The sequence below is a fragment of the Telmatherina bonti genome (genome assembly GCF_933228915.1).
Source record: "Telmatherina bonti genome assembly, chromosome: 13".
In the NCBI taxonomy this organism is placed as follows: Eukaryota; Metazoa; Chordata; class Actinopteri; order Atheriniformes; family Telmatherinidae; genus Telmatherina; species Telmatherina bonti.
In genome coordinates, this window is record NC_136611.1 from 28,898,470 (window position 1) to 28,912,099 (window position 13,630).

General features: G+C 43.4%; 1 protein-coding gene across 1 annotated transcript in view; it reads right to left on the reverse strand.

Annotated features, from left to right (window-relative positions):
* Positions 1-3,761: 3,761 nt before the first annotated feature.
* Positions 3,762-13,630, reverse strand: part of sema4c (sema domain, immunoglobulin domain (Ig), transmembrane domain (TM) and short cytoplasmic domain, (semaphorin) 4C) — an 87,956-nt gene continuing 78,087 nt past the window's right edge. Inside the window, exons 10-16 of the mRNA XM_079251491.1 lie at positions 13,138-13,313; positions 11,015-11,159; positions 10,380-10,593; positions 7,374-7,489; positions 6,051-6,208; positions 5,451-5,536; positions 3,762-5,225 (exon numbers count right to left, since the gene is read on the reverse strand). Coding sequence (XP_079107617.1) covers positions 4,330-5,225; positions 5,451-5,536; positions 6,051-6,208; positions 7,374-7,489; positions 10,380-10,593; positions 11,015-11,159; positions 13,138-13,313 — 1,791 coding nt within the window. The 3' untranslated portion in view covers positions 3,762-4,329. The remainder of the gene's footprint in view (positions 5,226-5,450; positions 5,537-6,050; positions 6,209-7,373; positions 7,490-10,379; positions 10,594-11,014; positions 11,160-13,137; positions 13,314-13,630) is intronic.

The window sequence follows — 13,630 nt, forward strand, 5'->3', positions numbered from 1 at the left end:
TTGTTTAAGATTATACCAAAACAAATTATATATGGTTGGAGGAGAACTTGCAGCTGTTCTGAGTGGAAGATTGCCAAGAATCTTACCAGTAGAATAGTTTTATTAAGCACATGTTTGTGTCTGACAGGTTTTTCTTGGGTCATTTTATTTCCAAGCTGATCAAAATGGAACTTTTTTGTCTTTAGTAACATGCTGTAGTTTCCAGCTTCAGGCTACTAAGCAAGCCCTTTTTATCTTTTGCCAGGAAAGAAGCTTTTCTAAAGCACCTGTACCTCACGGCCTTCATAAAAAGCAGCGCACAAGGACATCTTCAATGAAAGGAAGACTGGTTAAATATGCCTGCAGTCCTGGTTGCTCAGTGAGGCTGAACACAGGTACATCGATGCTGAAACCTTCAGTAAAATGTGGACTTTATTAGTCTTCTCTCAGCTGACATGACATGCTAATGTCTTTTCCATGTTCACCATCTTATAGATGGGAACGTCTGCTAAGCACAGTACAGCCAACTCCAATGGGAGTATCATTATTTTCAAGGGTGCAGGACTATGTAAAGGTCTACATCCACCTTGCTTCCAAGCAGCTACGCTTTCTTCCTCTCTTTTAAAACAGTGTTTAGCAATAATCTTTCTGAAGGTTTTTCAAAGTTTTTTTTGTGAGTTGGTTCCCTATTCACTCATTTTCAATCCATTCTTTAAGACATGATCATTTTTTAAGGAATGCGTTTTTTTTTTTATTCATCAAGCTGCTTCAAATGGATCTATGATTTATTTAAGCATAAAACGAGACCCAATTAAAGAGATTAACTCAGGGAGAAAAGGCTGACGTATGGACTGGACTGAAAATCAGTGGCAACAGGTCTTACGGAGAGATGAATCATCCCTCTAAGCCTGGATGTCAACATTACTGAAGCAGTGTGGGATGATCTTGACAGAGAATGAGGGAAAAAAAAGGCAACAAACATCTAAATAAGAGCTTTGGATCTTGGCTGCCTTATGTTTTTTGGTAATTTCTTGAAGCAGGAATATTTTTCTGGGTTTCTTGAGGGAATTTTAAGAACGTTTGTATGAGAGGGTTCAGGCTGTGTTGAAGAGAGAGGTCATCGTACCAAATAATGATTTTCAAGCTTTTAGAATTGCATAAATCAGTTTTTGTCTCATGCATTGGATTTCCTTTTTTGTCCTCACTAAATCTCTGCAACTATTTACAGTTTTCTTATCTCAGCACTGTTCTGGATTATTAATTTAGGTAAAATGCAAATTATAATGATGGCACTCAAAGTTCATGTTAACAAATAGAATAAAAATAAATCAGGTTAAGATGCAAGCCAATACGCCTTATTTCCTCAAACTCAACTACAGAGTTTTTTACTGTAAATAGGCAAAAGATCAGTCTGTAAAGAATCCCGCTGATCCCGGACTATAATCACAAGTTCCTTAGAGCCAGGGTCCTTCAGGTAAGAGGTACCAGAGTCTCAAGACAAAACTATAAACACTACAGACTCCACAGAGCAGAGGTTGCTGTGAAGTGCAACACACATCCATGACTGCTCATCAAATGCACCCACAGGTGAAAAGTGTTTTCAGACTGGGACTCTGTAAACGGTGCTACAGCACTGAGTGCATCCTTGACTTGTATCAATCTGACTTTTTTATGACCTGATGAAGTCCAACTGCTTTCACCCAGCTCTAATAAATCCTTGCTCAGAAGTATTCTAATACCAAATTATTATAGGATCGGTTTGACAATACAACAATGCAACAGTGTCTGAGACTGTCAGTGCAAAATGGGCATCATCATTTTTATTTTTTATCCAAACACATTAACTTAATTGCATTTTAGTTTTACCTGACGCTCTCATGTTTATTTGAACAGCTTTTTTAAAAGCAAGATTGTGTGTCTGTGTTATAATAGCAATCGACAGCAATCACAGAGCTCCCAGTCTGGAGAATTACAAGCAAATCCTGCCAATCAAGCCATGCTAAACGTTATTCTGAAGCTAAATGCTAGTTTAACCTGCATCCAGACTGTGTCAGACACCTGTGTACTTTATCACTGGAGTTTCTTATCAGCTGGATGCCGGTGTAGCAGCACAGTCCACAATCCGTTCAAACATGATCAGTGTTGCAACACTGAGGGACAATATGGACGACGTTCCATGCATACACGGCATGTAATTACTGAGACTGAAGTGTCTTCATATAAAATTCACAGTATAATATGAGCTTAAGCCACTGTGAAATTTTTGAGGTTCCCTTCTGTGCAACTTTTAGCTTAGCTCAGCCTGTCAGGAAACTTTCTGATTCCCCAAAGTGAGAGTGTTCTGACTGCTGTCTCCTGCAGATAAGACACTGACTCATCTTAAGTGCAACACACAAGCCCATTTAAAAGAATACGACTCGGTATTTTTACACAGAATTTTTTTTTTTTTTTGCGGCGGAGAGGGGGGGATTAAATGCACAAGGTAATGCACGTAATTTAATGAGCTTTTAAACCTTTGGGAAAAGCGGAATTCATCCGTTCTCACTCTGTATGCTAATTTAAGCCAACCATCTCCCTGCTGCAGCATTATATTGGACAAACATGATAATGGGGTTAATTTTTATCAGTTTCTCAAGAAGAAGCAAACACAAGAACGTCTTGTAATAATTTGTAACACTACCGGACTAAAAAAAAAAAAAAACCTCGATTGGAAAAGTTAAGAACTTTGCTGAAATCTGTTTGTGTGAATCTATTTAAGTGGAATAAAATACCTTTCCCTGGTTCACGGCTGCTTCCCGCCTTGAGCCAGTCATTTGTCAGGATGGCAGCAGTCGGCGCATCTGTCAGTCCATTCTTCTTCAATCAACACTGTGTGGGTTCTTTGTGTCGGTGTGTTTTACAGTGCTCTTCCACTGTATAAATCCACAGTAGCCCAGGTCAGTCTCTGGGCATCGGTACAAGGGAGGGAGCTTGATTTCATGGGGTTTCAGGGTACATGACAAATGCTATGTAGTCCTGTGTGTATGTGTTGGAGTGGTAGTTTTCCTCTTGGCAGTACGAGTTACCACCGTCACCAAACACATCAAATATAAAGCACTTAAAGAGACATCCACAGCGGTCGCAACAATGAGGGCTCAACTACATTCTCCGTGCTTTATGTGTCAACTTCAATTTAGAGCTGTGCAATTATTGTTCCGCTGCTATGAGCTGAATGCAAATTGCCTTTTCAGAGAGGATAAACAAAGATTCAAAAAGGTCTAAATCAAAACACCCATCTGTCACACTTTGTGACTCTAATAAATGTCATATGGAGTGCACTTGTACTGTATGGGGCTTGAAGGTCACTGTGGAGGACTGAGCGAAGAATAATGTAATGTTAAGCAGGTTGCCCTCACATTGTCTTTCACAGAGGTGAGCCATTAGTCACTTGCTAACCGTTTGAGCGCTGCTGTAGTCCATAAGACCAAAAGAAAAAAAAAAAAAGAAAGTCAAGAAATGTCTTAAGCCAAACCAACCATCACATCAAATTAAAGAAAAAGGAATTGAGAAGTTTCTCCAGAGGGAAATCTGACATGGAGAAAAGGGGTATAAATTAAGCAGAAAAAGTCTTGAGACAGTGTCCTTCATTTAGAAACACCCCCTCTTGTGTCTTTCACTCCAGTTCACTTCATTTTCCATTTAATTTCCTCTCTTTTAGTCTCTGCCTCTCGTCTCTGTTCGGCCCCACACAGAGCTCCTGCCACGGGGACATGATTGTCGTCTTGCTTGGAGATTAATTAGTCCTTTTTATACCGTGCTCTCACTCCTGGCTCACAAGTACAAATAAAGGGAAGACGTGCTTCCAGTTTTTTAAGTGCAGTAAGCTGAAATGAATGTCTCAAAGGAACACAAGCACAGAATTAGTTCAATATTTCCAGTTAGTTGCCCATTGTTGTTGGCTGGTCTCAGCACTGGGGCTAAACTCGATGTACAAGAAATGTGCCCTCCAGAGGACAAATAACGGCATTTGTTGGATTTCCATGCTCGAGGTGGTCTCCTCTGCGTTCATCTTTCCTTAAATACAAAATTTACACAAGTGGCAGCTGCGCAGTGGAAGCAGAAAAAGTTGCAACCATGACTGCACTTTGCCCAAAACACAGTAATTACGAGCGCATGTTGGCGAACACGGTGTATGAGTGTGTATATTTAACATGCTGTGTGCTATAAATGTTTTCAGTGAGCCAATCAGGCATTGACAGAGCGAGAGAGAGAGAGAGAGAGGGAGCAGGAGCATGTATCCTCAGAAGGAGGGAGGTAGGTTGGTTGTTTTGTTTTTTCCAACTCAAGGAATGGAGATGGAGGAGGACAGGCCTACACGGACGACTCCTCTGGGTTTGCATCGGGCAGAACGCTCCTCTGCTGCAGAGTACGTCTCAGCTCCTCCTTGAAGGGGCTAGAGTAGTCGTTCCCGCCCACGCCCAGGCCTCCCAGCCCGCCGCCCCCAGCGCTGGCCCCGCTAGCCCTCTCCTCCCCCGCTGTGCTCAGGTTGAGGCGGATGTAGCCGTTGCTACCAGAGCCTCGGATGTTGGTGAGGCTGAGACGGCTCGGGGAGTGGATGGGCTGGCCGGGAATGGCGCTGGGTGACGTCGTGCTGCTGACACTGCTGGGTCCTAGGGCGTGTCCGGGAACGATCTTCAATGAGCCGTCTGAGTAATAGTAGTTGGCCCCTGTTTCCCAGAAGCGGTCTTCGTCATTGGGCATCTTGCTGGGCACAAAGGTGGGTGGCTCCTTGGGCAGGGTGATGGGGTAGACCAGGGTGCTCTCAAGAGGCTTCATATCGGCCCCTTTGCCTAGAGCCAACTTCAACCTTCTGCGCAGGTACAGGGCTACGATGAGCAGCAACAGGCACGCCGCTCCGAGGGTGATCACCAGCACCCAGAAGAGGCCCATGCTGCTGTCTGGAGCCCGGGCTTCCATGAACACTGGTGCACTCGCAACAATGGCCACCTGGTAGCGCTCTGTCTGAAACTTGACTCCTTGCTCCTCAGAATAGCAGATGTAGCGACCCGCTTGCATCTGGCCCGCTTCGGGAATGATGAGGGCTTTGAGGGCTCGATCAAAGCGTGGCCCTCCTGCTTCTGGGTCACCCAGTAGGAGTTCACGGTCATTTAAAACCCAGCAAGGCTGAGCCAAGTTGGACACCAGCTGGCAAGGTAGCACCATGTCAGACCCTACAACCACTGTTACGTTTCTCAGACGGGAATGTTCTGCAGAAGAAGAAAAGGGGTGGGAAATGAAAGGAAGAGAAAATAGCAGGGGAGGAGGTTAAGTATCATCAGTAATAAATCCATAAAATATTCTGCAGTTGCCAGCTCTTGTCTGCTTTCAAGGAGGACACCGATGACTGGTTTAGTCTCTATTTTGCAATTCGCTCTTGCACTGACAACACAGTTCCACAAGAGGCCACTAGTGAGGCATGACACCGTACTCACCAGGGCTGGGGATGGAGACAGGCTTTTCAAATTTGCCATGATTAAAACTCTCCAACATCAGGTCCTGTGTGAGGGAAGAGGTCGACCTGGGGACAGGAGGACAAACAGTGGAAAAGATTTAGAATTTATGAGAAGTAAAATCAGAGACTTTTCCTCAGGAGTTCACAATGATTTGCAAAGTTTTGAGTAGAGGGAATTTGCACAACTATTGACAAAATATACAAAAGAAATACAAAAAACAAAACAAAACAAAAAAAAACATCAGAGATAAATCACACTTTTTCCCTTCAGTTTTCACATTTTCCAGAATAGACATATAAATGTAAATGTAGGTAAATGTCATTCTGCTCTATATAATGTTCTTAAATCTGAAACAAGAGGCTTTTCCTCAAAGGACTCCCTTAAACCTGTTATGATGCTTCCATAATCCTGCTTTGATGTGTCCCATCTAAAGCATGAGTCTGGATGCCAGTTCATAAAAATAGTCAAATTCCGTCCCAGAGCCTTGTCCAGTTTATCAGCAGCTACTTCTCTAACAGCAATGCCGAGTTTCATCCAACGGAGAACGAAAGCACAGGGGCAAGCAGGTACTCGTCTCACCCTCGGTGGAGGTCAATGCGGACGCAAGCCCGACCCTCGTTGTCCCAAGCGCAGTAGGGGTCCCTGGCGAGCAGACAGTCTGGCTGAGACTGATAGCGACTGCAGTTGGCCAAGGGCAGCTGGAGAACCTCAGAACGGGAGCCGATGTACAAGTACTTCTGCAGAGCAGCAGAGAGAAGAAGGCGAGAAAGAAGAGGACAAAGAACAGAACCAGTTATCCACCAGGAGACAGAAACCAGAGAGAGGGAGATAAGAAGGAAGAGGAAAGATAAATGGACAGAGGAGGAGAGTGACTGAGTTATGGGTTAGAGGAGATAATGGGATAATCACTCTCAATTACAATAACATACACCCTCCAGCCCTCTTCCAATCCAATCTGGTTTTTGTCCTTTAAGCAAAAGCCGTTATAAAATATGTCTGGTCGCAGCTAAGCCCGTATTAATGAGATAAGCAGTGGGTTTTAGCTCGACGAACGCCCTGTCAAAAGTGCATCGATCAGCGGCCAGGCCTTTGCAGAGCCATGGTTACATGACGGTGCCAGGGAGCATGTGACAGAAAGGAATATGCGCCAAGGTTCAATTCCCAGCTGATGTGAAGCTTTGTAATTAGTGTCATCATGAGGGGAATTTCAGACTCATGGGGTGACAGGTGATCTGAAAACAGGTAGCCTGCTAGAAGGCTCCAGGAGAATCAGCCTTACGGACAAAACATCTATGAATATAAGCATCTGGCAAAAAAAAAAATGGTATTAACAGCTCAACAATGTCAGAGCAGCACTGCTGCAGGGGAGTACTAATGACTCACTTATATGACAACAAATACAGCCTAAATGACTCTAAAGGAACACAATTAGATGGCACAGCAATTAGCTGAATGTGCTGGTCGAGCAGGAAATTTCCAAGACAGCAAAAGGTTTTGCTTTGTCACAGGAGCAGCTAGAAGCTCATACTTAAAGGACTCCTCTCCTCTTCTCAAAATCTCTTCTACCTTAGTGTGTTTCAATGAGGCAACGACTCAGAACTTTACTTTTGTTGTAAATTAGTCTCTATTTAGTAGTAAAAGGATGTGAAGTGCTTTTAAAAAGGGCACCGCAGTGATTTAAGCAGTTGCACTGAGCGACTTCAGGAGCTTTGAAGGTTGCAAAACCACCTGACTTTGCCTCCTCACGTCGCATTTTTCCTTCATCAGAGGAAAAAAATAGTCAAGATATCCTCTTTTCCTTTACTATTTTGGGTCAAGCTCTTATAATCTTTTGTTTGACCATTCCTTGTCCAGAGCTGACAAGCTTACCTCATGAAGATTTATGTGTCAATACTTTCTTACCTTGGAGTGGGAGATGGTTAGGGTGTCTACAGGCCGGGCCGTCTCAAACAGCTGGATCTCCTCTATCACATGCGCCTCAGAGCCCAGAATCATCACCCTCTGCAGCCAGCCCTCCGCTGCAGAGCACAAAGCAAGAGGAAGGAGAAATAACTTACTTTACTTCTCTCCTATTCAGACAAATATGAAATCTATCTTCACCATATTCTTCCTCCCTTATGGGATGCATAAATATTTCATAGTGTCTGTCAGAACTTCAAGATATTTGCACGCCTGATAAATTCACACCTCCAAGTAGCTTATTTCAATATAATTGATTTGATATTGTAAATATTCACCAATGCACCAATTACAGCAAATCATCTCATTTGTATTCTAATGATATGTTACAGTAAACATACCCCAGCACCAGCGGCTACATACCACTCACTTTAAATATTAATCAGGAGTCCACAATCACCGCTGACTGCAAAGTATGGCAATTTGAAATATTAATGATGCCCAAATAAATTCACAAAGACACACCTTCTACTGTGAAGAAGTTCATTTAAATATTAATGATGAAATATGATCATATACAAACACTCAGCTTTTATGTTTATGTTTTAAATATTAAAGGAAAAGCTGATAAAGCATCACCACCTTTTCTTTTTTTAGTGGGAGGATTACTTTATGAACTGTACAGGGGGTGAAGTATCGACTCACTGATGGAAAATCTTGCCTTGTCATTTGTTATCAGTTCATGCTTTTCTTGTCAGAACCCAAATTAACCCAAGACTCTCTTGATGTTTAAAGCTCTTTTGTTCTTTCTTTTCCTGTCACAGCAGGAAAAGCACATGTAAAATTAAATTAATTACATTAATTATATTTCTCAAGGTCTCTCGAGCTGGCTGTGCTGAAGTATCAGTAAGCTAATATCCAGGCTACTCAACAGGAGCAACTAACTTCAATGCAGCTTTGATTTAATGTTGTTAAAACCTGCAGAAAAAAAAATATTTGCAGAAAAAAATGCATTAATGAAGAGATAAAAAGACCAGTTAAATATAAAGAGAGTTTGTTACTAAAATGCAAATAAAAAACAAAAAACAAAACAAAACACAAATTCATTGCACAAGCAGCCCCGCCTGTTGGATCACCCAACTTCTTTATGGAGCTCCTTGGCAACAAACTATATTTAAAGATGATTTTAAAGGAGACGAGCTGCTGTTCCTGGCCCTTTAGCACCTTGGGGAACAGTCATATTATCAGAGAAACTTGGAAGACTTTTCAAGTGGTGTGTGTCGAGCTGATGCTGCAAGAGGAAGAGGAGGAGGCTCTATGCGCCTTTCATGTAAGGGCACTGTGAACACGTCCAGATCCCCGGTGATGAAAGAGTCTCAGGCACAGCTGGTGGGGTGACCTTGGTGTTTGTGTGGAATGGTGTTACGTGCTGACATGTGCTGTCTTGTGTGGTCCTGATGATTATGAGACTGTCACGGAAGATATGAAAAGCTAATCTGGCAGCCAAAAGCACGTAAACACACGTAGAGGCATGAAAGGGAGCAGGCATATCATCACACTCGCCAATCACAGCGTCAGGGACCACAGTCAGCTAATCCCTCAATCCTTGCCTTTTTTTTTTTTTAACCTTAAAATCAGCCTGTACAAGCAACCCCCGCCCCCCTCTTCCTAATTCCTTCTCCCGCTCTTCACACATCAGCTGTCGCTATGCTGCAGCTAATAGCTAATCAAGCCTGCAGCCCAACTGGCACTGTGAACGCATGTCTGCCAAGGGCCCTGTTGAGTTTGTGCTGTGAAGCACGGCGAGCGGCAATGACTGCGCTTGGCACGGTGAGTGCAAGCGTCCATCCATGTGTGTCAGTTTCTAAGTGTGTCACCTCGTGCGTGTTGCAATCGTCTTCCCTGCTTGCCAAGCAGAGAAGCCCAGAGTCCGCCGTTGTCTCACCGTCTGTGTTGCCCCCAGTCACTCTGCCTCCGCAGTGATCTGAATGGTAAGCAGTGGAGTCTCTCCTCATTCATGAGATTGGCTGCATTTAAATTCCCATTCCTTGGAATCCAGTGTCAGAGCTGCGTTATTTGGGATTAAGTCTTTGGGAGAGGGGGTTGATTTCCGATCTGTGCCAAAACACGGCACCAGCATATGGGCCCTATGGCTACAGACTTGAGATATTAATTAAGTCGCAGATACAGTAAGGTAGACGTGTCCTGTGATGCGTGAGGATGGATCTCAGCATGCAAATGAAGGCTGTAATTGAAACCCGAGTTGAAGTCTGACCAGATGGCATGTTGTTTTCATGCCACCATACCTAATACCAATACCTGCTCCTATCTGCCACCACAGCCTGAACACTGTCATCTCTTTAACAAACCCACTGAAGGAACCCCCTCAACACACACTGACACACAAACCCACACCAGCGGGAAGGTAATAGGAGAGTGTGTTGAATGACTGGGAGCATGGGATGCATTTCTACTCCCATGGTTTAACAGGAATATTATGCACTTGAATGCAACACAATACAACAAGCATGCAAAAATACAAGCTTTAGCTTAAGCCTGTAAAGCTTAACTGATTCATGTACAGTAGATTAAGATGATGATTCAACAGTAACGCCTTTTTTCACCCCCTCAAAGCAGAACAGGATGTTGTCTTGAACTGCACCGCAAGATTCATTAGTGACTGGGAATAGCTTATATCAGTGTGTTTGCAGGTAGATGTAAAAACTACTGCATCTGAGGTAATGAACAGGAGTTGTTTGCTGCTGGATCCCGGGTTGGAGCATGTCAGACAATTAAGTCGTCCATGCATTTGATGCTTGAGCACTGAAGAAATAAAATCTGACTGCAGTGAAAATGTTATGTTTTATGCAGTCTAAGACCTTCAAGTAGCTGAAAATGGCACTTGAACAGTAAGAAATTGAACTGTTTTGTATTTGCTGCTTCCAGAGCTTGTATTTTACAAGAGCCAAGTGCTTTCAATAAGGTGAGTTGCTGTTGTGTAATTTATACCTGTGCCAATGAAGAGCATGTTGTAATGCCTCTGGTCCAGGGCATTGACCCGGTCCACCGCCAGCCTGGTGAAGTTAACACCCTTGGTTAGCAGCAGGGGGCGACCTAGAGCTTTATCCTCCATCAGCGGGTGTTTCTTAGCAAAGTTGAGTGTGGCATCGGGCAGCTGCAGAGAGCTGTTGTAGCCATTCTCCCTGTCTGATTTAGTTATACACTGCAGTACAGAGAGAGGATGGAGAGACAGGGGGGAAATGGAGCAAAGAAAAGAGTGGAGAAAAGAACGAAGGGACAAGCGAGAGGGTCAGGAAGGAGAAGAAGGAAGAGGAGGAAACTTCTTAGCTGGAGCTGGTACAAATTGGCATGGTTAGTTGGTTTGGAGACAACCACTCTCCCCTCCCATTACTTTCCTTCCTTTCCTTTCGTCCTGGATCATTATGTCCTCAGCTTTTTGCATCATGCCAGCTCCTGGTGTTTTCCACCACCTATCGCCCACTTCTTCTTCTCTCCCTTCCTCCCTCATTACTGCTCCATCCCACCTCTACCCTCTCGCATTATGATGCAAACTACTTTCTTGCTTTCTAAAACTGTTTGGAAATGCCATTTCATCACATGTGCAGTATTCTTAATGTTCTCACCGATCCGGGTCGTGGGCTGGGGACAGAACCTGTGAAGCGACCCCATCTCTGGGATGTCTCCCTGTACTCCTTGTACGACCCGTCAAACACCTTTTTTACATCGCCGATCTGATACTGGCAGACAGCCGACACGTCCACATCGCCCCTGAAACATGGCAGCGAGGTAGAAAGGAAATCAACGATGTGTGGCATTGATGACTGACAAATGACTTACCTGTCTTCCATCTTCCTGAGATGCACCGAACAGGATGAAACGCATTAAAAAAAAAAGCAAACTATAACTGCCAGATGAAAGTCAAATGCTTTGCAATGCGAGCTGAAAATGAAAAGGCTAACTCTGCAGAGGTGAGGACATAACAGGATTCTCAGTAATCTCATTCATTCATTGATTATCCTAACCACTTAGTCCAATGAAGGGTGGCGGGGAAGCTGGAGCCTATCCCAGCAGTTTATGGGCGAAAGGCAGGGTACACCCTGGACAGCTCACCAGTCCATTGCAGGGCCACACAGAGACAAACACCCACTCACACTCACTAGCAATTTAGAGTAACCAATCAACCTAACATCCAAATGTCTCTGGATGGTGGGAGGAAGCCGGAGTACCCGGAGAGAACCCCCGCATACACAGGGAGAACATGCAAACTCCACACAGAAAGGCCATTATCCAAGCCGAGGATCGAACCACTGACCTTCTTGCTGTGACCACTATGCCACCGTGCAGTCCCTCAGTAATCTCACAGCTACAAATACATATTCATCCCAGAGCCGAACCTCATCGACTGTGTGAGCTGCAATGACTGTCTGTATTGACACATTTCTACTTTTTCTGTGACAAAGAAAGCTGAGGTTTAAATCCATGCAATACACCTCCTTTATACACTGGCAAAATCAATCAGTTGGTGGCTTGTTGGGCCATTTTCGGCCCTAAAGCGGGACTAAAATTGGATATTGACGTACAACCCAGTCACATTAAATTATACTAGTAGTCATCATCTCTTATTTGATTTCCATCCTCATTCAACTGGAATTAAAGCATCTGTTTTTACTTACTTTGTAACCGAGTGGCTGGAATATCGACACAGAGATAATATAGCTGTGAAAAAGTCAGACTTTGTACACCAGACAGCAAAGTCACAGTTTTCAGCTCTTGGCATTAGCTGCTGAAACGCTTATTGACGTACATGATGCCAAATTTAGCCTGAAATGGACATACTGCTGTGCTTTTAGAAAGCTGTAAACAGGAAGGAAAAGGTTGTTTTCACCAAATCATAATGTGATTTATCCAGCGAATGGATTTTCTTTCCCCTTTGCTTTTGGTAATATTAATGTGCAACAAATATGCAGCTTTAATAAAGTGGATGGAAAAGTTAAGGACAGGACTGGTGTGTTAACAAAAAAAGAAAATAAAAAAACTTTCTGCCTATTCAGTCACATTGTGCCTCAAACATCATTTACATAATGTCATATTATCTTAAAGGAATCTCTATCAAAGCCAGAGGGTATAAGGAATCCCCAGCGAGTCACACAGAGAAGAGGGATTAGGCTTTTCAGCAGCTTTAGGAACTCTGAATGAAGAAACAAAGCTTGATGTTCAAAGCTGGCTCAGTTTGCGATATGATATCTTATTGAAGAACACAAAAGACTAACATCAAAGACCAGTGCCTGGAGAGAAGGAGAACGTCTAACTTTCCGTTCGCCCTCTGCTACCGCTTTGTTGATAAGCAACTTATTAGCACATTTCAGACATGTAGTGGTCAGAGACATGCCAGTTGTTATATATTCTGCATTTTGTTGGAGTTATACTGAATAAAAATGGAAAGGATCTTTTAAATAGCAAAGCGCAGAAGAGGTAGATGTTTGAGATGCAGTTTACTAAGAAAAGATCAGTGAATTGATTGGTACCATTTGGCAAGACAGAACACAGCAGTTGTGTTTTAAGGCACAAATTGCAAGATAAACAGGTAATATGAAAAATAAATTACGTGATTCAACCAATAAATCTTAATAATTGGTATATTAGTATTCATGACTCAAAGGTTTTTAGTTTTTTTCCGCTTTTAAAGTATCCTGCAGTGAAAATGAGTTTTGTTAGTCTGGTTGGTGAAGGAACATCTGCAACTCACCACTGGGCATGGAAGATGCCGTAGAAAGTGGTCCCACGCCAGTCCTGGCCCGGCAGGGTGAAGACAGCTCGCAGGTTATTGAAGGAGACATGGCGCTCAGGGAGGGAGCACTCCAGCCGGGCCTTCTGGAAGGTGGTCCACTTCTTCTGCAGGGTCCTTGTACCACCCATATCGCCCTGAGAGACAAAAGATCAGATGGGAATAATAGTTTTTGTCTGTTATTATGTCTTCTGTACTTAAGATGATTGAATCTCCTGCAACAGAAGAAAACGTTAAACTTCTGAGTTTAGCCTCTGATGTAGTTTTTCTCTTTGACTTTTAACAACTGTCCAGTTGTCTGAAGAGTAGCCGATACCTGAGTGATGCGTCATTGATGGTGCTGTTTGGTGATGCCATTCGGCATCACCAAACAGCACGTGACTTGTGATTATAGCAGGTCAGTTTACAACTTCCTGTCTTCATGCATGATCTTTAAGGGAACAAAGACCTCACT